Source organism: Grus americana, chromosome 4 (genome assembly GCF_028858705.1).
Source record: "Grus americana isolate bGruAme1 chromosome 4, bGruAme1.mat, whole genome shotgun sequence".
Lineage (NCBI taxonomy): Eukaryota > Metazoa > Chordata > Aves > Gruiformes > Gruidae > Grus > Grus americana.
In genome coordinates, this window is record NC_072855.1 from 31,126,795 (window position 1) to 31,153,551 (window position 26,757).

Consider the following 26,757-nt stretch of genomic DNA (forward strand, 5'->3'; position numbering starts at 1 on the left):
TTAAGTACTGGGTTGCAATGCACATGCACAAGAGGTCTGAATTAAGGTTTCATGGGCAGCCTTCTGGCTTTCCCAACCTTTGGTCACTTAATTTAGTGACCTAAATTCTTTTTAATACAGAAAAAAATTGATTTTGATGAGGTCTTTTAATTGTTTAGGGAGGAGAGGTTGTTAAGGACTGCAATTTATTATGTAATTGTAGATGCATAGTACTTCAGAGGAAAAAGTATTCTATTTTTATTCTGCATAAATTTGTATACCATGCTGAGACCTTAATACCTGTGGTTTTTTCCTCCTAAAATGCATTAAGCTACATGACTAACATCTAATTCAAATGCATCAGAAGCAGAAAGGCTGCCAGAGAATCTATAGGACTGGTAGATAATCATGGTTTTAAAGAGAGTCCAGAAAAGATTGGGTTGTAAGGGGAAAGGCTGCGTGAATTCACCACAGGGGGAGTTTTAAGAGAATTTACATCAGAATCTTTTTCTAAGAGGGTTAAATTTGAGGTAGATGTTTCAAACCGAAGAGGTTTTAAACCAAATTAATAATTATGTCAATAAATAATATGAACCAGATGATATTCACACTTGAGGAATTTTCAGGAAACTCGGGTACGGAGTTACCGCAGGTGCTGAACTCTGAACCGTTATGTGTAGCTGAAACCTTGTACCCGAAGGCAGAATGAGGCAAATATGATGGCATCTTGCAAAAGAGGTGTCTGAGAGAATCTGGGAATGGCAGACCCTAATTTGTCTGCACCAGTCAGTTCAGCTGACACTACATTACAGAATTAAATTAGCACGCGTTCGTGGAAGTATGGGATACCAGGGACGAGTCAACACAGTGTTTGTAATGTCATGTTTTGTGTATCAGTCAAAGCTCTTTGAAGGAGTTAAGAAGGTTAATTATGATTTAGCCAACAGCACTGACTGTTGAATACTTTGATAATGAAGAGCAAGAGCTTCATCATTACTCTATTACTTTGGTATATTTAATAGAATATTGGGTACATATGTCTTCAGTGTAGTTTTTCTCAGCTTGTTCTTATAATCTTCCCATGTCACTGTTGGGGTTTTTTTTAGTTCAGGTGGGATTGTCAAAATAAAAGGAACGCATATTCCTGAGTCATTTTGGCAGTTTTGAAAATCCCATTCCCGCTATTTCCCCATAATCCTGTCTCCAGGTACCTTCCAAGCCGATTTGAGCAAAAGGCTACACAGAACAGTAAATAGTTCGGCACCTTCAGTACTTTGTGCGATGCTGTGCAGTTCCCTGCCCGTCATACTGGCTCATATTGTTTCATTGCATTCTTCTCTATCTGTAATCTCTTATACATAATTTATAAGGTCTCGGGACAGGACTATCTCTTTAGCTTGCGTTTATAGTGCTAATAGTATCAGGGTCCTGACACGTGGCTGGGGTTCTTTGCGCTTGTCTATTAAAAACCTATAAAGACATGAAAGTATAGAAACAACCTGCCATTTTTAGACTGCTTTAACAGGAATCCGTGCCGGAGTAGGGGGAAAAAAATTATTCACCCTCAGCGCTCTGGGGATGGGAAGCCTTGCAGGCAGGACCTAGCCACAAAGGTTAGCTTGAGCTTAACCTTTAAATGAGCAAGAGCTAATCCTTCTTGGCCGCTTTTATCACCAGCACAGACAGCACGGCTCCCACCACCCTCGGGGTGTACCTCGAGGGACCTCGGGGACCCTGCTGCTCCCCCCGCTCCTTCACGGAGCATCCCACCACCACCACCATCATCTCCATCAGCACCACCCTCCTCGTCTCCTGCCAGAAGACGCCCAAGGGATGAGACAAGACCGCAAGGAGAAGAGTTAACAGGGGAATTGATAACCCGGCCCTTTTTCTCCGCCTCCTGCCTGCGGGGGGAAAGGGGGGGGGGGGGGGGGGGATCGGTACCCACCGAACGGGGGTGGCCCCCGGCGGAGAGGCGCGGGGAGGGCGAAGCCCTCCCCGCGCCTCTCCGCCGGGGGCCACCCCCGCGGCACGGTACGGCCCGGCCCGGCGCGGCCAAGCGCCGCCTCCGCGGCGGGATGCAGCCGCCGCCGCCCCGCGGGTGCAGGTAAGAGCGGGGCGGGGTAGGGGAGGGGGGGATGCCGGGGTGGGGGGGGGGGGGGAGATGCGGAGGGCAGCCCCCCCCTCCCGCTTTTCCCCCCGGATTGGCCATAGGGGGAAAAAAAAAAAGGGTAAAAAAAAAAAAGCAAAAAAAATCCAACCCCAAAACACCCCCCCCCCCCCCAAAAAAAGCGCCGCTGAGATTTTTTTTTAATTTTTTTTTTTTCTGTAGATTTTTGCAAATTGAGATGAGCCGCTTAAAAATGCTGCCCGCCGAGCCGGGAGTCGCCCCTAGGGCGCTGACCCACCCCGGGACGGGAGGATTTTGAGATTTTTAACTAATTTTTTACCCAGCCACCCCCCACCCCCCCCCTTTCCCCATTTTAACTGAATGGAGCCGCGGCTTGCAGACCTAGGAACTAGCAGGGATGCTGGCGCTGAATTTGGCGTAGCAGTTGGGGAGGGTAGTTTTTAAGAGACGTGGGGGGGAATTTGCAACAGAAATAATAAGTTTCTCTATGGTCGCCTGATTAATAAAAATGAAGTACGTGCTGTGCATTGGCGAACAGTCCTAAGCAATCCTCTGAAGCAATCCTAAGCCGTAATAGTTAATATATTTTTTTCCCTTTCCTAGAAAATTCGAAATACCTAAGTATTGCCTTTGTAAATCCACATAGAGCCCTCAGCGTTGCAGAGTGTTCACTGCTTAATGAATGTTTGTAAAGGGATTTTCTTTCCCACTGAATGTCAGTGGGAGCAGCCGGAGCTCAGGGAGTCAGGTCACCCGCTCCTTTTCTTTGGCAAAGAAAGAAGCAGCAGAATTACTTCAGCAGCACCGCTGTGTTGATGTAGTGCACAGGATGACATTCCCTGCTGATATAGTTGTTCAGGTGAAGCGTGCTTCTGGAGTTTATGATTTTGAGCATGAAACTCAAGAAACAGATAAAACCCTGCAGCAGTCTCTCCGTGAGTGATAGAAAAGGTCCTCTCGGGACTTTTTAATGCCCCATAATGGACCCCTGGGAGGTTGGGTTTCATTTTTGTAATTTGTTTTCAGTCTAGTATATCAATATATTTATTTCAGTTATATATGCTATTTATAGAGCATGTCTTTGAACCGGTGCATTTTTGTTTACTGATTTTCTTCTCACATTGTGTGTTTGTAATGGGTTGCATGCTGAGATATTTCAGTAGTGCTGCTATTGTTTAACTTAGAGATGTGCATTTTGGGTGAATTAGATACGTGTAGGTAACTGTGGCTGTGCATTTTAATATCGCCTCTGGCAAGGAGATCTTCAAAGGCATAAAACATTTTCAGACATATATATAATGCTAAACTGGACTTGGTGAGAAGAAAAAAATACAAGTAACTTCATAATATTCTGCATTTTCTAAGGTAAAGCAATCATAAATCCACAACTGAAGTTATAAAGCAAATTCAGAGTTTGAAATCAGCCCTGCATCAAGGGATAAACACTTCCCATGCAAAAATTGAGATTTGCAGGTATTCTGCCATCCATTCTGGATGGATGAACCAGATAGGGGATAGTACAAGCAGCATAAGGCTCTGTCCTGAAAAAAGTTATGTGCAAATTCCTGCCTTTAGTTATTATTAATAGGCTACCTGAGGTCAGTAAGATGACTTATGGTGCGTAAAGTTAAGCAGGTATCCATGTCTCTGCAGTACCAGGATCTACATGGGCAAGTTTATAGGTAATAATAGATACAGAATAATCCTGTGTGGCAGAAAACCATGGCTTGAGGGCTGCATGTCTCTTTAATTTATAAAGATTAAAGAGATTGAAAAAATACTGTGGACTTTTATATGCTTATGAAGTAATTTTAAAATAATTTTAAACCCCCTTTTGTTTAAAAGTACTTAGCAGTAAAGACACTGGTTCTTCAAAAGTTATGTATCAACCTTTATAAATGGAGATAGAAATGTCAGCTGAATTACTGGGAGAAAAAAAAAATCTATTGAAAAATAGAGTAAATATTTGGGTCATAGCCAGGCTTTATTTGATTGACTAAAACTCATGTTGCCTGATTATTTTTTTTCCTCAGAAAAGTTTAAACATAACACAGTTGGACCAAAGGCACTGTATGTTTTGGTTTGTGTTCTGCTGTTGAAAAATATTCCATTTTGAAGAAAACTTTACATTCAGATTTACATGGAATAATTTCAGAAAAATCAATTACTTGTGGACCAAAGTTCTTCTAAGAAAAGATTTCTATTGATGCTCCAGAAACTGATTCTTGTAGGTATCAACTCTTGTTCCCCATCATACAATTATTTCTTGGAAAATATTCATCTTAAGACACAAAAAAAATACATCTAAAAAGGCCATGGTATGAAAATATTTTCCAAATGGAGAACTTTAGTGGTGCTTATATGAAATTTCAGCTCACTCAGGGAGCTTTTTTTTCTTTTCCATGCTGAATAGGAAAAATTGCTTTGTGTCAAGGCCTTTCTTTGCCTTAAAATAGAGGGCTTAGAAAGTTATGTAAAAAGGTATCGCTCATACTACAAAGCATTTAAAATGAAACAATATTTCAGTGAAACTCTGGTGATTTATGGAAATGAAGGATCTTTTCTAGGGATTTTGACTACAGGGACACTAAGCCTTCACACTGCTCAGTCTACTACAGCTACGACTGGAAGAACCCGTGCCTGTGGCAGTGGCCAGACGCTTCACAGAGGGTTACACCTCAACCTTTTAGTAATGACATAATGCAATTTTTCTGTGTGTAAGTCTAACTCTGAATCCTGACAGGATTACTGTTGTATCTTCAGATGCCTTTGTCAGCTGCCTAAGCACCCAATTACTATTAGGTGGTACTTAAGATAACCTTTTGTGTTTGAGCTCTAACCTCAAAGACATACAAGACGCCTTTTCTTTTTCAGGAAAGCAAATGCAAATACATTATTTCCTATAACTAACAATTACAAAAAAATAAAAGCCAATCAGTCAAATTTTTGAGTTTTGTAGGAATATAAAAATGTAATACTAATACTGTCTTGCTCTCATTCTGCTGGTCACCTACTGAGGTTAACTTAATACCTGATACTGTCTGCCACAAGACCTGTTCTTTTGAAACTGTATTTGGCGAGTATACTGAACACTGAATACATTTGTATATGAATATTTTAAGATAGGAAATTATATGTTCAGGTATAATAAACATGTGATAATCAAGAGTAGTTTATAAAAGGTATCAAGAGAATCCACCTAGTAGTTCTGTAATTACTGTAGGTGATTGTGCAATATTTTATATTTAATCTTGGGATCAAAGGTAACCATTGACAGCCTTAATTTGGAATCCTTTTTGATAATGTGCTTCTTTTCTCTCTGTCACTAAGATATTAAGGTTCAGCAGAAGGTGGATTTTCAAGTAAATGAATGTCTTAAGTCTGTTTGTAAATTGTTTTAATTGGGGAGGCTTTGTATATAGCACCAAGTACAACGTAAGTACCAACAGTGATGGGCCATGGGCAGGAAAAGAAGGAGAATTATACTGCATAAATTAAAACTAATCCATCTGGAAATAGAACTTTAAATGCAAACCCAGAGTGTTAGGAAACAGAAGGAATTTAGAAAGCTATAATTCCAGAATTGTAGGATGACATTAAGGAATCAAATATTCCCGTGAATGTAGTTTGGCATGAAGATTGCCAACATATGGAGAGGATACAGAGAATGATCACAATACTTGTAAAAGACCACCTAGATTGATTCATCAGGGAGGATGAGAAGTACTAAATATTTAATGCTTGGTTAACTGCTGGTAAATAAGGAGAGAAGACAAGATAACTGTTTACAAGTATTTGAGAGATACAGTGACCAAGGAGGAAAAATAGCGACACTTAGAGCTTATGAGTAGCATGGCCAAGGGTTTTGAGATACTGATGCAGGGCTCTTAGGAAACAAACCAGCTGAAAGTCAGGAGGAAATTAGTTTAATATCTACACTAATTTAGCTGTAGAAACAACCCCTGTGTTAAAGCATAATAAACATTGTGAAGTAGTCTTTCAGCCTCTCATTTTTCTTTTTGTACAGCAGGTCACTGAAATCTTGCTTATAACGTGAAAAATTGAAGTTATGTACCTCATAGGCACAGAGAGTCACAAGGCTAGATGTTGGGGCATCATCTCCCTCCCCTGAAGCTGCATCGATTACACCAGTGTATTTCCTGACAGGTGCTTAACTAACTTAGGTTTTTAAGACCCCGTTGATGGGGGCTCCGTGACCTACCCAGTCCACAATCATTTGCAGTGCTTTTCTGTCCTTCTTGTTTTTAAAATGCCTCACATGTATCTTCCTTGCTGTAGTTTAAGCCAATTATTTTTTGCCTACCCTTTGCTTTGGAAAGCAGGTTATTCCCTCCCACTTCGCAACAGCCCTTCTTCTATGAGAAGATGGTCCTCTCTTCTTCTGGACAAACAATTTGAAGCAACCATCTTTGCCAGAGGTTTACTTGATTTCTCACCTTGCAGAGATTTGACATGATCTCTGATCATTGTTCTTTTCTGTAATACTCAAAACTGATACATCAGCAGTGCTGACTGTAGGAGAAGGACAATTTTATGTAACTTGCAAGTATCTGTCCTATTTCTGTGTGTGGGTCTTCATTTTTTTGCACCAGTATATTGCAAAAACCACCATAACACCATAGCATGTAGGGTGTTACATCTGTGAAAAGTTACAGCACCCAGATCCACTTCCATCGAACTGCTGCCAGTAATCCCGTCCTTCCTCCTTCAGTCTTTATTTGTGCAGTTGGTTATTCTTATCTAAATGAAATGCTTTGCTTTTGTCTTTTTCAATCTATTAAACCACTTGAATTCTAATACCATTATCCAGTGCATTTGAACTCTTGTCAGTTTGGTCCATCTGCGGATATAATGCTACTCTCTAATACATCATGCAAAGAAATCACTGAGGAGTATCGAAAACAGACTCCTGAACAGATTTGCTTAGGGTGTCCTTCCAGTGTGATAGTGAATTGCTGATAACTGCACTCTAAATATTCTCTTCCAAACGGTACCGACGTCTACTGCAATTTCATCTAAACCAACTGTCCCTAATTTTTTATGAGACTATCATGAGACCAGGGACTGCGCCTGTTGCCCACAGTTTCTCAAAACTAATTTCTTGTGGCTCTGAAGCTGGCTAATCTACTGCCAGTGCAATCAGTTCCCTAAGTACTGTTTACTAGGCTAGTTGTTTGGAAAACCCTGAACTTATTTAAAAAGCCCCAACCCGTTCTTTCCCTGAGTTCTTTTCCCATTGTTGCCGATGTATTAGCTGCCTGGTGGCAATTAGCGTGAATAATGGAGAAGAAGGAGAAGGAGAAGGAAAACCTAAACACTTTGTTCTTCTCAGCACCACTTATTATTGGATTTTTCTTCCCACTTAGTAGACCAAAATTTTCCTAGTCCTCCTTTCTCTTCTAATGTCTGTACAGAATGTTTCCGTACAGGATCTGAAGATGCACATCAGTGCACATCTAGCACCAGGGATTTTTGACTGTGTGGGACTCCAGTAGGAAGAGACCCTCTTTGCTGGGAGCTGATTTATGAGTGTTGATGTGATAGTAGAGATGAACAGACACTTAAAGGGACTTTGCAACTTCTGCACGAGTATCCTCCTTCTTTCGGTGTTTTTTAATGGCAAAGAGTCCATGTTTGTGCACTGTCATCTTAGCAGAATGTTACCCATCTACAGAAAGGATTTTATGTACTTAGTGAAATAAAGCTGTTTACAGTGCAACCTTTCAGCTACGTAGGCTATGACCCTACATGCAAAACAGCAAGGGGAATATATTAAATGATTAACTGATCCAAAAATGTGCAGTGAATAGTACTAGTTTTTTGTCTGGACTACAAAATAAAGCTAACGAAATGAATGTGATGATGAATGGTTGTAATTTTGAGTAATTAGAACCTGAACCATAAACTTATTTAGTCCAAGATCTTGAAAGAACAGCCTCAATGTTTTCAATCTTATATTAAGGCAAGGTTCTCTCTATTTTTGGTAAGGAAAAAATATAATGATAGTGATTTTATTTCAATCAATGAAATGACTTTAAAATGCTAAGTTCACAGGGAGCCTTTCAGCTAACAGCAATTCTTGTCAAACGTGTCTCAGCTCTTTGTTTTTCACTTCAGAATTTCCCAAATTTTACTGGAGGAAGGGTCCTGAATCAGGACTTCAGCTCAGTAAGGTTTTAAATATGCTGCATGGAGTTCCCTTTGCTCTGATTTTGGGCTGTGCATTTTCATGGGATTATAACTGTTCATGCATGGGTGAAATTAATTACCAGAGTTGTTAGCCTTATGCAAGCAAATCATACTGTATCCTCTTGCTAAACTTTCCTTGCTGCTCGTTTAACTATTCATGGCAGGAGTCCCATTATTTTGTTCCATTATCCTTTATTTACTAATAAAGCTGTTTTACGTAATGATTCATATCTGGAAGCAATTTAGTATGTCGTCATAGTCCAATTTGTTGCTTTCATTAATGAAATGAAAAAGGACTGTCAATCAGAATGGAGGTTGTTGCTATGATTTATAAATTCAGTCCTAAGGATAAACAAATTTCTGCTAAAGAAATCTTAGGTCTGTTTTTGAGAAGGGCTGCGATGAGGTTTTGCAGCTGGAGATGAATTGGATTTTGGATTTGCTTGGAAAAAGCCCCCTGTGGTTTATATGTGACCATTAGGGCTGTACACTTAGCTTTCCACGGCTATTTATATTTGAGTGAAAAGAGTGGTACATCTGAAGTAAACTGGAAGTATTTCTCACTGTATAGGTACTTCTCCCTGTTCTGTAGATGAGGGGAGAGAATGCAAATTGGACTACCTCACTTTTACTTAGCGGTTAGTATCAGCTACAGCTGCACGTGTTGTTGCTGGAGAGCAGGGTATTGTGTGACACAGACCTAGCCCTCGTGGTTGATACTGTTCGATTTAAGGCCAATGATTAATTAGGTCATTGCATCCATAGCTGGATTTGTATGCTAGCCAAGATTTATCTTTCTGTGGGAACATAGAGAGACACACCTGTGCTGAATTTCCTAGATCTTTGAATCAGGAGTTCTTCTAATCCAAAATGGGATTAAGAATTCCCATCGGTGTGTGAAGAGTGTAACTAAGGGGGGCCCTCATTAATAGACCAAAATCTTGCATATCTGACTCTCAAACTGAGTTGAGTAAATTTGTGCTGCTCATCAAAGGGCTAGAGAAAATAGGCAGCTGCAAGAGAGAAGACAAAAGGAAAGCCTGTGGCTCAAATTAATGAAGAGCAATTGATTTGAAGACAAATAGGAGCAATGCAGGATTTGATGACTACCGTGAAAGTCACAGGGTGCTTCCAAGAGGCCATTGACAAAAAGTTTGGAACGTGTTCCAGGTATTGTGACTGGCCTGGAAACAGAGGCGAGGGGGAGCCGAACATGAGTCAGGTCAAGACTTCACAGTATTGTACGTCAGATTAAAATAGTGGTGGTGACATAGCACATGCTAAGGTAGACAGAGTAAGATGTGAAAATCTTAGGTGGATGGGAGGGGGTAACTTGAGGTAGCTGAGGGGGGCTGCAAGGGATTCAGAAGAACTGCAGTGTGGAAAGCTTTGGGTAGGCTGTGGTAGAGGCAGAGTTCTTGGACTGAACACTACCTCCTGCCCTTCAATGTCAGGGCACCCCTTGCATCTGGGAACCAGCAACTCTTTTGTCCACTTGAGGATAAGGTATTTAATATAGTTAGTCAAAATCACAAGTCAGACACTTAAAAAAAATAAAAATCTGAATATACTAACTCCACCACCACCACCACCCCCCAAAAAAAATCCTGATTTTTTTTAAAATGTTGGAAACCAGGGTTATTAATTTCTGGTTGTTGTCATTTCAAGGTCACATAGTTAAATGTATTTATTACTTCAGCAGTGATAGAAAATGTCAAAGCAACATGAGTTTCCTTAAAGCAGTATCCTTGAAAAGTTAATTATCTAAAAGGTTGCAAAATGTTAATGGAAAAGGAAGAAATTAGATTACCTTGGAGTCAGGGAACCTTTAATGAGATATGTAGCTATGAAAATACATGATATCCTATATTTGTACAATTCCTTTTACCTCCTGGAAAGCTGTGATATTTTAGTTTATTTTTTATTTTGCTTTTTTTTTAACAAAGAAGGAAAATGGCAATGCAAGAAAGAGTCAATGGACTACAACCTATTTACTTTCAAACGACTTCTTTGCTCATAAACCACAGTTACATGTGATGGACCGGTGATCCATTTCCCCGCAAGCTCAGCAGAAATTACACTAGAGCTTCCATCCATTTTTCTCACTTCATAGATCAGCCACAACAAGAGCCTGTTGTAGTCTCATGAACGAACCTCGATGACCAGGGCGCACTGAAAGGAAAGTGAATCCCGCTCTTCATTTGTTATCCAAACGTGAGGACTGGGGACTTGTGGAGACTTGCTGCAGAGTGACTGAACAGCTGGGTGCCAATTTACTGCACGCTCCCTGCTCTGCACCAAGTCTCTGCACGAGCCCTTAGACAGGTGCGTAAGCACCAGGAAAGAAGAATTGAGCACGGAGAAAGTGTGTCCGTAATTTCCACCTTCTGCTCTTCTCCTCTTTGCTGGTCTTATCGGTCAGCTTCCAGGTAACTTAAATGAGAAGTGGAGCAGATGCTGAAGCAGTGGGATTTCTGGAAGACTTGGATTTTCATTACTTCCTTTGCAAAATAGACTGCAATTATCCTGGAAGTTACAGTCCAGAAGTTGGATGAACTGAACATTTTCTACAATTCATGTGCCACAGAGACACTCTCTGGAACGTTCAAGGCAAAGAAGTTGTTGTTTTTGTTTATAAAGAGAAATGGAGGTATTGACTTTGGCTTGTAAAGTTACATAGTTCTGTTTCTGATGTTTTCAGTGACATTAGGCTTATGTGAAACTAGTACAGCTGCAGGTCCAGTCAGACTCTACGGGTTTCTTGCCTTTTGTAAATATTGAAATGAAGAGGTTTATTGTTAGGACATTTCCCTGCCGTGCTGCAAAGTAAAACCTGAGAGTGTTGTGGATCTTGACTGGAAAGTCAAATTGGCAAGTCTGATTTCATCATGTGACTTAATTATCTACAAAATATAAACAATCAGCAGGAATGGAAATTGTAATGCAACGGTAAATGAAATAATTCGTATTTTAGTCTACTACTGTTATTCTAAGATTATAACCAAATTATTATCTTGACAATGTTTATCAAGTGTATCTAAAAATAATAGCCTCTAACGCCGTGCTGTAATACATGGAAGTCTCTAGCATGCCCCATAGAGCAGAAGGCTCAGCACCAGTCCCAATGAATGAGAAAGTTAAAGGAAAAACTTAATGGTCTTGCGATTGAGTAGGAAACTAAGCCAAATTTCAGCCTACATTGGGATTCAGTAAAAACAGTTTAGGAAAAGTATGATAGAACATTGTACCAATGGGAAAATTCTGACCATCTTCTAAGTCAAGTCCATGCTGGCTTTTGTGTTTAGTTCAAATATTTAAATTAACCTTCAGTTCAGACAGCTACTTCTGTAGCTGGCATAAACTGGAATTTCTGTAGCATTTGGAGTTCGGTATGAATGATTGAAAACATTCTCCTTTTTTTCTTTTTTCTTCTTTTTTTCTTAAGAACTGCAAAGATTGAACAAAGAGCTTCAAGTGGAAAGATAAAAACACTTGGAAACATTGAACCATGTAGTAACCAAACATGAAATATAAACTAGAACAAGGAGCATATCAGATGACAAAAGAAAATAAATGTTAGTCTTTGGAATCTCTGCTTGTAAATAGAGGATTTCTAGGCAGTTGAACAACAAAACAGAGTATGTTGTGAGGCAGAGAAGAAAGACAGCTGCAGACATGAAACACCCAATTTGTTTTATTTAAGGGTCAAATAAGAAGAAAAGAATGGGCTTTTGACTCTAAGGAATAATTATTTGAAATTGCTGCAACTAACCCATCCTATTTGACAACATAACTTGAAATGGCATTGTGAGAAAAGTTCCGAGTGAGTAACTTCTGGCACACGTAATATCATTTCAAGTCTGTGTTTCAACACTGTCTACTTCTGCCGTTCAGTCTGTTACAGTTTTCCGCTCTTCAGGATGACACTGAAAATGTGCCTGTTAGGAATTTACTATACTGTTACTGAATTATATATATGAATTGTATATATACATATATATATTTTCAGCTGGTAAAAGGTGAGCTAATGCATCATAAAGGAAAAATGTGGGTCATGCTAGAAGAAATTAAAGTAAGGATTGTGAAAACACTGAACAGAAGTGTTTTGTATTCATAGATACTGCAGTCAGAATAGACTGTGACAACTGCAACAATTTGAGCCCATCTCTTGCATAGCAGACTACATAAAACCATAAGTGAAATGGATCAAATCTTACGTACTATTCTTGTAAGCACTCACACACACTTACCTTGAAGGGTTTTTTGTTTGGTTTTGTTTGGGTTTTTTTGTTTGTTTGCTTTTTATTAACTCCTATTTTCTAAATTAAAAAGGTTGTGTTTGGAGGACAGGTGTTTTGAAGAGCTCGCATTATTTGTTATTATACGTAATATTTTATTTTAAAACTTTTCTCATAATTTGAATATTTCAACAGTAAAAGTGACAGAACCATTTTTTTTAATTATGATTTCAAAATGTATATTATTTGAAAATCAAGGGAAGCAAAAGAAGAACTTCTTAGGTGTTTAAAGTCTTTGCTTCTGACATTTTCAAATGCAGCCAAAGGAGTCACTTTTATAATTTCATCTTGATAGTATATTGCTTAGTTTCTTGGAATAAGTTTGGAAACAGACTTTAATCTCTGCTGAGTACTCAGACAATTAAATAAGTTCTGTTTTAATAATGGGACGGAATATTTCCTGAACAAACAGGCGGTTTGAATTAGTTTGAAAAATGCCTTAACATTTTGAGATGTAATCTCATCAGGCTCCATCAGATATTAAAGCCTGACCTGGTTGGTGCTTGGATGAGGGGAAATCTTAAGGAAGATGTAAGATCCTGTATAAAGGGACTCAATGTGTGCATCCACGTGGTGTTTTACATGAGCTTAGGAGTAATATTAACAGTCTAAGAAGAAACCACTTTAAATGAATTACTAAACTAAAATACTTTGCTAAGAAATGAAGATAACGGAGTGGGAGCAGGAAAATCATGGGTTTGTTGCTGAAAAATCACAACCAACTCATCACTTCTAGAGGGCAGATAAATCACAAATGATTTATGTGTGATTCAGGGGCTTTGGTTTCAGGGTCCAGGCTATATTTCAAATAACATAGTAATAGTTTGCCTACCTACCCACCTTAGCAACAACTGGAAAGTCTGTTCTTAACTTCCTGTTCTTAATCGTTCTGCACTTCTGAATACAGGCTCCGTTTTGCACCAGATAAGCTTTTACTACATCGATGAACTTACTTAGGAATGTGCATATTGTTGAAAAGGCACACACAGTTATATAATGCCCGTCAGGCAAGATGATACATTCAATTTTTTTCTTGATTTTCATGAAATAAAATCAGATCCTTCAAGTAAAGACCGTTTTATAAATATGATGGCTGTTAGTTGGGTGTAATGATTCTATGAATATAAACTTACAAGGTCCTGAATTATGCATGCCCATAAAATGTAAAGTCTATGCTACAACAGTTCGTGTTTTGTTGTACATAATCTTTCTTCATTATGTTTTCAGGATGGAACATGAGGCTACCCAGCTAGAAAAGCAGCACGTGCATAGTGTGTATGAAAATACAGCTGCCTACTTTAATGATCTGCAGAGCAAAGCATGGCCTCGTGTTCGAAACTTTCTGCTGGAGCAAAAGCCTGGCAGTCTTGTTGCTGATATAGGTATGCCAGCCCTTAAGGTGGTGTGAAAGATTGTTTGTAAGCTTTATTGGTTTATATGTTCATCATATGTACCCTTCTAGAGCAACTGTTCTTAAAACTCATTTAAATTTGTTTTAAAAATTGTTTTAAAATCATTTTTAAAGCTGTATTAGATGCCATATACCACTTGTTTTATTTCTTTGACAGTGTATCAGGTAGTCAGTAAATAAATTTTTTGCCTTATTTTTATCGAGCTAAGCCTTAATCTATCAGTTTCCCCAGAGGCTGAGTGGTCTGTCATTCCCCTGGAGCCCTTTTTAAAAAACAGTGTTAATAGCTCAATTATTTCATGTTTCAGTTTCTTTAGATCTCTCGGTTTAAGTACTGCTGGTCTGCAATTTATTGCTTTTCATTTATTCTAAAATTCCTCCTATCAAGGCTTTATCTTAAGAGAAATCGTCTAATATGATTGCTGTTAAAAAACCCAAAAAGTTATGATCTGAGATTCTCCCTATGATCCTGAATAAGGACACCAAAACCTCATTTTCCTGCTATGGAAAACGTATTCAGTTTATACCTTGATTTTCTGTTGCACCTGTAGACTTTTTAGGGATCTCCAGGTCCTGGTATGTTTGCTTTGTTTGTGTTATGACTTCATTCCTATACAGCACATCACTGCAAACCAGATGCTCCTTTGCACCATTGGATTTTCCTCACTGGTTAGACTAATAAAATGCTTTTACACGGCAAAGTGTAATAAATGTACACAACAAATTATGCATCTGCCTTATCCTATAGGAGAAAAACACTATTTGAAGATGTTGTTGGTCGTAATCAAAAGATAGCATGTAGTTCTCCTGCTGCTGTTGAGCAGTACCCCCAAAATACTTGATTGCTGTTATTTTGCATATGTATCTTCTTTTATATATCTGCACCATTTTCACTAATAATCTCAGGAAATATCCTATGGCATACACTCATTCAGCAGTCAACTTAACATGCTACTTTGTCAGACAAAATTTTTTGTCACCTCAATAGAAGTCATTTGAAGCTTATCTGAAGTTCTTTGAGGCTTTGTCAGCAGGTATCACAGTGGTTGCCGAAAGCTAAAGATCACCCTGTTACAGTTTCAGCTGAAATAATTCAAATGCATGTGATGCATTTGGAGAGAAGGTGGATGCTCACAGTTTCCAATAGGAATATTCCCATCAAGGCACATGAGGTACCTCCTTCCGTGAGGTTTAATAAGATCTACAGGAATCTGACTATTGTGTTTATTTTTGGTACGTATTTTGGGAGGAGGGTTGCCTAGTGGCACTAAAATTTAAAAATGAGATCTTCAATTGATAATTTCCTTTTCTGTCTAATACCACCTTTTATTAAAATATCTTTGTGTCTAATTGCCTTTTTATTGTTCATTCATCAAAACAAATGACAATAGCATGGCCATTGTTAACAGCTTCATGAAGGAATCCACCCTCCTGAGGCCTCATTTAAAAGTGAGTCTCCTGCAAATACAGATTTTTAGAGTACTGGGAGTGTTGTCACTATTTAGCTTCATTCCACAGAGGACCTTATACTTCCAAAAACTCACTGTGATTAAAAAGCATTCCACCAAAAGCCATGTATTAAGCAACTAAATTCTAAATTCATGTGCACTTGACTAAATGTGTTCCTTCTGCAAATACAGTGACCAATGATACTTTATACTAATTTTAAAATTTACACTTTCTAACTAACATGCAGAGCTTCGTATTTTATTGCATATATTCCTTGAACTGCATTAACAATATTAATCTTTTCCATTTCTCTCAAGTGTTACTTCAAAGAATAGTGCTTGCTTTTTGCTTTAGAAATATGCTCTTTTTTCATCGCTGAAGTGTTGTGCTGTTCTCCGACAGTTCCTGTGCTGTCTCTCTAGATAATGGTGCACATTAACATCAACTAGAGCAGCAGCCCTGCAAGAAGCAGTGATGTTTCTAAAGATAACTCCAGGCCTTTAAATTGAATTACCAATACTGAGATGGTTCTCTTTGCCAAGCTGCTACCCCGTTGCTTGGCTGTCAACTTTCAGAAATTATTCTTCACTACTGACCCATAACTGCAGTGAATGTTTCCTAATCTAATTTTGAAAAGTGCCTGTTACGCATATGGTATTGAAGAACACTCTGAATGATTTCAATTTAGTACAGCACAGTCCTTGAGAAGACCTACTTTTAGGCGGAAGACATTCTGGAACAGTTCATTACATTTACATGCGTTATAATGCATTGGCACGAAGACAGAAAGAGGACGTGCCTGCGACATGCAGGAATTTTTATGATTCACGGTTATTTTCAAGTCTGTATCTGAAATTAAAATTGTCCTGACTTGTGTCAGTGACAGCTGTGGTTTAGGACTTCTTGGAGAGAAATGGGATGCACTGGAGAGGGACTGCATGGGGTTTAGCAAAGACTGGGGAAGTACTTGGAAGAGAGATCTATCCCAGGTCACTAAAAAGAACAGAAGGTAGTTCCAGTAGAAAGCTGGAAGGGTATTGAGGAAAAGGGTCATAATGCTTACCCCGTTCTTGCTCTTTCCTGGGCACCCATTTATACTTGTTGTTGGAAACAGGACACCAGGCTATATAAAAGCTCAGTATGAAGCAGGATGGTTGGGTTTTTTGCTCTAAGAGACGCAATAGTGGCTGCAGAGGATCACTCCTTCCTTCTCCCACCTGCACTTGTCCTTCTTCCCCAAAGAAATACACATAACCTGCTATTACACAGGGCTGTGTAATGAGCCTCTTTGTTGGTGATGTTGGTACTGTTACACTCCTAACGATGTGGACGTGTAATTTCAAACAGCCCAAATGAAGCCTGAAGCAGGTAGGCTAGCAGGAGCAAGCTCTCATTTTGTTTTCCAGGAAAACAAAATTTCAATTAGGAAAGCCTCGCCATTATTTTCACTGCTTTGGGAGCGATAGCAAGTATTTGGAACACACAGCTTCTGATCTAGTATTCTTTTCTTTAGGTTGCGGAACTGGAAAGTATCTCAGTGTCAACAGTCAGGTGTATAATCTCGGCTGCGATTACTGTGGACCATTGGTAGAGATTGCAAGGAAGAAAGATGATGAAGTTCTGGTATGTGACAACCTTAACCTTCCCTTTAGGGACCAGTGCTTCAATGCAGTCATTTCCATTGGAGGTAAGACAACAGACATGCATTCTAGCCCACAGCAAATGCAAATTTTTTTTGATCCTTTTCTTTCCATGTGTCTTCATTTCAGTTAAATTTGTTCTGAAATGATTCCCTTAGAATCACAGCAGATATTACTGAAATTAATGTAGTAAACATGGAAAGAAAAAAGAAATTAGTTCCATTGCACAGAGGCGCTGTTGACCAGGGAAATATGTGGATCATTTGTTTGTTTATATGTGGTCTTGTTCACCCTGTGGAGAAAAGATTTCCTTCCAGCACGCATTTTAAACAAGTAAAAGCTAATATAAACATGGCTGCTCACAGTTTAAACAGATTAGGTGGTCAAGATAAACTCTTGGTTCCTCCTTAGGATCTGTTTTGACCACCAAATGCATAGAAATGAAAACTTGCTTTCTCTGTAGCAGAACTTGAATCATGTTAACTGTTACAAATACAATTTTTTCCTAGAATAGTCATGAAATAAGAACTTAGAGCCATACAAGTGCCTGTTGTCTAAAATGAGTGAAGCATCTCAGCATTTTAACTCCTCTGACCTCTCTTTTTGAAAATATTACTCATAATTTGAGAAGTATAAACTGGAAAAGGGTAGACAAGGACAAGTTAGAGTACCCAGTTACAGTCTACATTTTTAGCTCTACTCTTGCTTGAGCTTCTTTCAGGCTATTTCACTGCAACAGCAAAAATATAAAGCATGATAATTATTATTGGTAGCAATCAACAAACTACTCGAACAATGATAGAAATGTATTTTAAAATGTATTTTCACATATGCAGGGTAAAAGAAAGGGTGTCTAACATGTAAGACGTATCTGTATGACCTTGCTTTCCTGTTGGCTGGTTAACCAGTCAGCCCTATCCACATTGCAGATCTTGTAGCATAATTTCAGTGCTATCAGGTCAGCTGACTTTGAAGGACAGCATACCTATCTAATATTTATACCAATTATAGGCCTGACAAGATTAAAAGTTCATGTAGTATTTCTGTGCATTAACAATAATGGATTTTAATCCCTCTTGAATAGAGACATGGTATGCCTGTGTGCATCTAATTCTAAATAAAGTGTTTTTCATCCCGTTCCAGAGAACAGCAAGTATTTATGTACATAGTTAAATACTCTTCTTGGCTTTGCTAGTATAATCCTGTTTATAGGATTTATATTTCTGCAGAACCGACAGAGTGATTATATAATTTTAACCATGAAGAATGTGTAACTCATTAAATGAATTGCTTAGATAAAGCTTGCACAGATTCTGTTGGTGGATTGGCACTTCTTTCTGGCGAACTCAGCTCACACGCTTGTACTGTGTCTGTCAGCTTTGACATTATTTTGCAGGACATTCTGTGGTGATATATGGCCTAACTCTGTATGAGAGAAAATATGAGTTCCTTTCTCCCCATCTTGTTGAAGAAATTGAAATAGTATTTTATGGGTTTTTTTGCAAAGTTCAAGAAAATATTGGCAAGAGTTAGGAGTACCTGGGAATAAGCACTGACCATATAGACTGGGGAACTCTTCTCTGAGTTTGCTATCTTGTGTTCTCAGCTGCTTGGAGGGCCTAGTTTATATCAACTGCCAGGAATGCTTTTCTTGGCTTGTGGTAAAAAAAGTTACTTTTTTTCCCCTTGGTAATTTAATCATTGTTTTGAATAAAGTCAGGGCCAGTTGGACACGCTTGTCATAACTGCAGTGTTGAAATAACACTATTTCTACAAGTAGAATTGGCTACTGTCAAGTGGCACATATAAAGATAATCTAATTTTTCTGGAGGTATGGAGATGTCTTCAGCTAAGAACATACATGATTTTTATATGTTGTTATATGGGTAGATTGTATGTTTTGCATGTAGAAGTGGCTGGCTCCAAGTCCACTTGAAATGAATTATGGAATCAGTCCTCTGTACGTCATTGATTTGAATCAAATCTAGTACTGATGGCACATAGAACAGCATGACCAACATGACCAATCTCAGTACAAGTTAGTGTTTTTGAGAGTTCAGAGAGCAAATAGCTGACTTTTAGTTATTCTTTGTCTGTTAAAATTGGTTCCTTCAGGTGAGTAGGGAGATATAAACAGTGTGGAAATCTTGAATCACAGCTTCATTTCACGTTGCCGTGGAATTTGAAAATGTGGAAATTACCCTGGAAAGAAAATTCAAGTATAGTGATCAATAGCTTTATTTTTTACTTGGACTTTTTATGTTTTAGTAGCATTATGTAATGTAACAAAAAAAATGATCATTCTCAGACATGGAGATGTAGACTGAACTACTTTTTTTTCATTTTTTTTTTCCTCCAAAACAAACATTGAATAAAGGCAATACCTTTCTACAAAATTAATGCAATGGAAAATATTTCTGTCTAAATTGTCTCACTAGCTCATTTGAAAGTGCACTGCTATAAAGATACAGATCATCTTTTTACTGATATTACTTTTTGCTGTATTTGTTACATGGTGAAAAGATTTTCTGCTTCCAGTAAGATAAGTCTGAAATGTGTACCAAATCTAAAGTCAACCTTAATCTTATCTAATTCACCGAAAGGCCAGGCATCTAAGTGAAAGCTCGTCATGCTGTGGTCTTTTATGGTCATGTAGAGAAACAGAAACCCCCAGCTTATATGCCTGACTTACTTTGACTCCCTATTTTGAAATGAAATAAATTTCCTTCTTTAGGATTTGCCTACTTTTCTCCATTTAACAGAAATGTGAAAGAGACCGTTCTGGGGTAAACTTGCGGTGTTGCTGACTTGCAGTGAGAGATATTTGTGATATGGCAACTAAAATGATTCAACACGTAGAAGGGGTTGAAGACGAAAATGCTATGTCCTTACTAATATTCAAAACATAATGCCTTTCCTTTTTCACAGTGATCCATCATTTCTCAACTAAACAAAGGAGAATCAAAGCAATAAAGGAAATGGCAAGGGTATTGATACCCGGAGGGCAGATGATGATTTATGTTTGGGCTATGGAACAAAAGAATCGTCGCTTTGAGAAACAAGACGTGTTTGTTCCTTGGAACAAGGCCTTGTGCTCACGGCATTTTTCAGAATCAAATCAATCTGGAGATAAGGGTGAGTTTGTGCATGCTGTAAAAAGCCGAGACGTACACCCTGCACAGCTAGTCATCTCTGACTGCAGCTACCAAACCAATCTGCAGCCAGAAACTGATTCAAAACGTTCCCGAAATACGGACCATTGCTTATCCAGAGCCTGCTGCATGAAAATTTCTGAAGAAGAAAACAGATTTTATAGTGCTCTAGGAAGGTCTTTCCGCTCGTGGTTTTTCTCCAGATCACTTGATGAATCAGCCCTGAGAAAGCAAACTGACAAAATGAAACCTCTGAGGAATGAGGGAGAATGGGCGAACAGTACCGTACCCATTCAGCACTCGCGACACTGCAGTTTGGATTTAGGTCACCATGGAGCACTGTTAAAAGAACAAAGTTTAGATGATGATGATGTGTTCGTGGAAAGCCTGCCTCTCAAAAACCCACAGTGGTCACCAGCCACAGATGCACTGAAAGATTTAAGTTCAAATGGAGGACACCAAGGTGTAGCTCAGTGCAAGAGTGAAGAAGCTTCATTTATAAACGGCCCAGTGGAAGACAGGGACTGCAGCTGCGGTTGTAATATAGATGGTGCTGGCAAATCTAATGCCAGCAAGTTTTTCAAAAGAACTTCAACAACTGACTCCACTGACTCTGCTTTGGATTCAGCAGTGTCTGTTGGGGACCAAACTGATGCCACGTTGGATACAAAAGCCTTCATGCGTTATTATCATGTTTTTCGGGAAGGGGAGCTGTGCTCCCTGGTAGAAGAGAACGTACCTGAGCTTCAGATACTTTCTTCCTGCTATGACCATGGAAACTGGTGCATTATTGTAGAGAAAAGAGGAACGTAGCTGTAAAGAGAACGAAGCAGAATTCAGTGACTGAGGATTTTAAGCTGCTCCTTGTGTTCCTGTGATTGTGCAGTGTGACATGGAATTTGAATCTCATGTAGTCATGTGCCATTCATTTCTGAGCTAGTAACTCTTGACCTATTTAACCATCTAATGCAAGGTCTGTATATAGGAACGTAAGTGGTAAACAATATTTATGTTTTGTTAAACTTTTATGAAGTAAAAACTGGAGAGTTTTATATTGCTTTTAGCAAACAATTGTGTTTTTAAATATACTTTTCTATTGAAAAATAAAACCTTTTTATAAGACAAGGATCAGGGCATCTTTTATGAGAAATATCCTCTCAGCAGCAAGTTTAGGCTTTGTTCTTCAAACACTGAAAATGTGTCACATTACTCCCTGTTCTTGAAGTCCTATAAATAGAGACATAGGCACATTTTAAAATGTACTTGACTGTATGCTGCTAGAGTGCATGCTGCAGAACTGGGAGCAAGCATGGTCCCAGTGCTACGTAGTTTGGAGTAGAGTTGTTAATGGGCAAAAACTATGTACAAAACAAGCTCTGCATATTCTGTCATTTGAGGTTTGTATTTGGGAGCAAATGATAGAACAAGTTTTGAACAGCATTTTGGACTTTTGTTTTAAAAAGAATCTAATTTGTGTCTCAGATGCAGGTTAAGTTTTATATGGTAGCTCTCACAAATACTTCGTCTTAATTTCCTTTGCTGTGGTTTTTCATTGGTTATGTGTACATGAAAGTCAGAGGGATTTGTGAGAGTATCAGTATTATGTAAAGGTTAGAAAATATCATATATTTGAGATAGAGATATCTTTTTTATAAGCCTGGGAAGCTAAGATAAAATTAAAAAAAATTCCAGTGCATAGCTGGTCAGCTGTCATATTTGCTCTCCTCATTCACTGACAAGACAACATATATGAAATGGTGCATTAAATAATGTAGATAGGAAGAGGATACAAGTCCAGTTTGTATATAAAATACAAATTCCTGTCTTCCGCAGTTTAAACAAATCTTCTGAGACCTAAATGATAATAGATTGCTTAAACAACTTTCCCATTTCCTGTAAGAAATAAATTTTGCTGAACATGGTGCCTCGTCTTCATCCAGTTACACTGGATTGTAGCAGTTGCCCTCACGTAGTTCTTTACACCCAAATAATCTCACCCCTTTCAGTGGGAGGCTTATGATGTGAAGCTGTATGTGCTGTGGATAAAATCCACCTGGCTTCTGAAGATCAGTAGTGAAACTGTAATTGGTACCAACCAAAACAAGGCTGGATCAGGTTAATTGCCTCGTTAGCATGAAGTTACTCCTTTTTTAGGCTTTATTTACAGTCAGTGGTTTTAGTGTAGGACACATCTTCAGGTGGTGTGATTTCATGACCCTTAATGGAGCTGCACAGATTCACCCCAGAGATCAACCCTTTTGATGCAGCAGTTTTAGGGACTCACATAATTAAGATGCCTGCTGTATTAATGATCAAGTAACTTTGAGTACAAAGCAACAGGAGTGAAATACCAAACTTTTCCAGTCTGTGCTGTGTAAGTAGATGGATTTTGGGTTGTTCAGTAGAAAGCCCTGATGGTGCTGAGTAATTTTAGCTGTGGTTGCCCAGGAGAATTACCACATGGTAATGCATTATAGATTTATCTATTGGAGCGATGCCTGTAGAACAATTGCTTTTGTCTTCCTCGTAGTTTGGGATCCTTGTGCTTTATCCTTCCTGGGTCTGTACCACTTGCACTCTCCACTGCCTTTTGAAAATAAAAGTGTGGTGAGAGAACCATGCATCTGAGACTTCAGAAATATAATTCCCCTCTAAACATGATTTTCAATACAGTCTGGGGCTGTGGTTCTTCAGACACTGTGTCCGAGCCTTACCTCAGAAAAGTGTCAATATTCCCTGCATTGCTGGGTCCAGCTGCCCATGGCTGAGGAGTGGCTCCTGCTGCATCCTTAAGCTCTAGGTTTAGAAGCACAGTGCAAAAATGCCTGTTCTGGCTGGCATATTGCAGAGCCAGCGTGGATGGTGCTGAGCTCCACGCTTCATCCACAACGCGCTCATGTTGGACCGGTGAGGCCTGCCTCATTTGTTGGGAATTTCTGGCAGAGCTTGAGGATTTTAAAAGAAAACTCAGATGCTTCCAGATAAGATGTGTCAGTGGATATTCAGCATCTCTGGAATTTAGGAAGGAGGTAATCATCCTATCTCCAATCTTGAAAGTTTGTCCCTACACTCCAGCATGCAGAAACTCTATTACGCATATGTAATTTTTTTTATAAAATATTATTAATCTAAACTGACAGCTGGGTTTAGTTAACTGGGAGGAGGAACATTATAATTTTGTTATCTGCACTTCTGCAGTCTATCTATGGAGTATTCAGTGTGTAGTCAAGCAGGCTGATGAAATTTGGTGTAAACTAAGAGGGAAAAGGCTTCCATTCTCTTTACAATAGAGACTTAACCATACTTGTAAGAGGCTGAATCTATGTTTCAGGCTCTAGTAAAAACTTCCTGCTCTACCAGCTGTATGAAAAAGAGCTGTCAGCTCAAAGCCACTGAGGTACTTTAAACTGGTTTTCTATTTGTAGACTTTCCATGCCTTGTTTGGTTTGAGATTCTTGCCTGGGGTTGCTTTTCACAATTATTTATTTCTGTATTGGATTTTCTCTTGTTTTGAGTTGATGCCGTTAAGTTGCGTTACATACAAGTTTGGATAGTATTGTTGCAAGTTCCTGGGGGAAGGAAAAGGGACGTTTGGTAAACTGCTTTCTTTTCAGTCAGTCTTCCTCTGAGGACGTATAATCACCATGTAACATAATTTTTATAGACTGGGGATCAGTCAGCTGAGGTCACGAATGTGAGGTCTGCAGAGCAAGCCCTTGTTCCTGTATGCAGACTCCCATCTATTTATGGAGGCTGCCTAGGTCTGTAACAGCCTTATCATTTCATAAGAAGCCAGATTACCTCACTCAGAGCATGGTGAATGTCTCTCTTGATTGGTTTCTCTTTTGATGAGGCCCATCTTAAGCAAAATGTAATTTCCAGAAGAATCCATGAGATTCCAGTCTGTAGTAGCTTACAGACATACTTAATGTGCTCAGAGAAATGTATATACCATTGAAAAGTCTATAGTAAATGAATGAATAAATAAAAAAAAAATCCAGTTGTCCCTGCATGCTAAAACTCTCAGCAATATCCAGGCTACAAGATCTGACTGTTACAAGGTAAAAGGCAAATGTGTTCTTGTATTTATTGTCTGACAAATGGGCAATACTCTGACCCCAGCCATGCCAGTAACAAACCTGCTTCCTCCTGCAGTGGACTAGGATTGCTCCTAAGCTGCTCTTCTAGCTTTAAGTGGCACGTGGAGAAGTCTTGATTACATGAAAAAAAATGTCCTGTTTTTTACAATTTAATTTACTAGTATCATTGTCAGTCTGAACTGGCTAAACAAAAGCTGCTACCTTATTACTCTTACAGACTATAATCCAAATGGACAATTGCAATAAAAAAAGATACAATTGAACAGACTTATTTTTGAAGGACTAATACACTTGCAATCTTTGCTAAGTGACATTTTGTCTTTTTTTTTTTTTTAAATACATGAAATATTTATATTAGAAGTGCAGAAGTATGTTTGTTTGTTTGTACTAATGGTGACTAATTTACTTTCTTCCAAGCTTATGGTGTAGGAATTTTAAAAGCACAGGTGAGGAATGAAAGCTATAAATATTCTAGCAGATTTTTTTCTGGTACATATTTATATACAAGTTACTTACACGCACAGTTTAAATGCCGAGTGAAGAGCTGTGTATGTTCCACCAGCAGAATATTGTTAGTGAACTGCCTGGGCAGATTCTGAATAGAAATAATGGTTCTGATCCTGTGTCCTCTCTGCCGTGTCATGTCTCCGTCAGACTGTATTCACATCACTCTCGGGCTGTATTAGTATCGACATTGTGTTGAATTTACTGGTCTACCCGCTTTCTTGCTCAGCACTTTTACAGGATTTGTGGCAACTTTAATACTCCAGGAAAACGAAGTGTGTCACTGTTAAATATATACAATTGTATATCTCTTTTGTGAGTTCAGCATTTCTTATTCTTACAGTATATGAATTCTGGCAGCTACCGTTGATTTTATCTTCCAATCTGCTGGTCAAAACCATGCTTAGGTACTGCTCTGTAGTCAATTCTTTCTCCGTACATGGAACCTATTCTGTAGTATTTGACAGAAAATGAATCCTACTTGGTTAAAATATTATTTCCTACAGAACTTCTGTGCTTTCAGAATAGTTAATAAATATATTAGCCACTGGAAACTCTGTGTCTGGGCAAGTTCTTAATAAATGTTAAATTTGGGAAGACTCTGTTAGTGCTATTTGCTCTGTTAGTTAGACCACATGGACACGATACAGAGCAGGTAAGCATAGTGATTTACTATGAAGCCAAGGAGTCTGTCTTTACTTTAGGCAACCCCAGTCAACCTAGCCATAAATGTGATTATCTGAACTAGATAAATAAAGGTGATGAAATGTGGTTTGTAACCACATCAGTACTATATGTTCTGTTGATGATAGAAAAGCAGGATGGTCAGCAGAATTAATTGCTACAGAGCTACATTTCCTGCTCCTTCTGATCTATTTATGGTCATCCAGGACTAAGCTTTCTGGCATAAGATAACATTGAAGTATTTCTTTGGGACTGTCGACATTCTTTTTGCACCAATTTAAATCAGAAAAGAAAAAAGAAGGTAATTAGAATTATGCAACTGCCTGGTGAGGTTACAGCTATACTGTGTTAAAAGTGTTTTTACAGTTGCATTGATCATTTATTGTGTTTATACAATTGCAGTGATCACTTATTGTACTGATATGTTTATTATAGTAATGACTAAGGACCTAGTAGTAATTAAGCACTATCCAGACCAAGTATTAATACATGCCCAGTAGGACAGAGTATGTAACCTAATAGTATTTAGATGATGGGAAAGTAGCATGAGCACAGGCTGGACAATAGGGTGGTAACAGATGTAATTTCTGGGGGGTATGGAATGGTCTTTCTGAAGAGGGAATGAATTAAATCTGATATAGTTTGGGAAAGGCTAAGGACAAAGAGTAAAGGTAGGAAGTATACAGAGAAATGAAGGGGAATGGCAAAGATGGGAGCAATCACAGCAGAGGAAGCACAATCGGCACTGCTGGACATTCTTAGGATATGCAGAGGTCCCTGTTTTGACTCCTCTTGCTTTCTGGAGGGTCTAGTTGAAATCTTGTGCTGAGGGAGGAATGCAGCTTTTTCCCACCACTTGGAGTTCAATACTCTTTCCCATACACTTCCAAGACTAGGCATATGCAGAGGAAGATTGGTTAGGGATAACATTTTTTCCTTACTTTATATCTCCATCATTTCATTGCAACATGATCTCTTTTTGATTCCTTTTATTCTTGCTGAGTGCTTCAGTTCACTCTAGCTGGTTTGACCTTCCTCCGCTATGCCCACAATCTGGGGTTGCATTTGTTTTACCCAGTTACCTCTACAACCAGTATAGTTGCACTGGTAAAAGCTTTGCATGTAGAAAGCTTGACTAACCTGATCTCCTTCTATGACAAGGTGACCCACTTAGTGGGTGAGGGAAAGGCCGAGGATGT

General features: G+C 38.8%; 1 protein-coding gene across 2 annotated transcripts in view; it reads left to right on the top strand.

Annotated features, from left to right (window-relative positions):
- The first annotated feature begins 1,976 nt into the window (after positions 1-1,976).
- Positions 1,977-26,757, top strand: part of TRMT9B (tRNA methyltransferase 9B (putative)) — a 46,435-nt gene continuing 21,654 nt past the window's right edge. Inside the window, exons 1-4 of one of the 2 annotated variants that reach the window (XR_008576787.1) lie at positions 1,977-2,086; positions 13,846-14,000; positions 16,992-17,165; positions 20,047-21,243. Coding sequence is in view for 1 of the 2 variants with exons in the window: in XM_054823304.1 (XP_054679279.1) it covers positions 2,058-2,086; positions 13,846-14,000; positions 16,992-17,165; positions 20,047-21,083 (1,395 nt within the window). In the remaining variant the exon portion in view is untranslated. Of the gene's footprint in view, positions 2,087-13,845; positions 14,001-16,991; positions 17,166-20,046; positions 25,420-26,757 lie in introns of those variants that run through there. The other variant, XM_054823304.1, reaches the window with a different exon arrangement.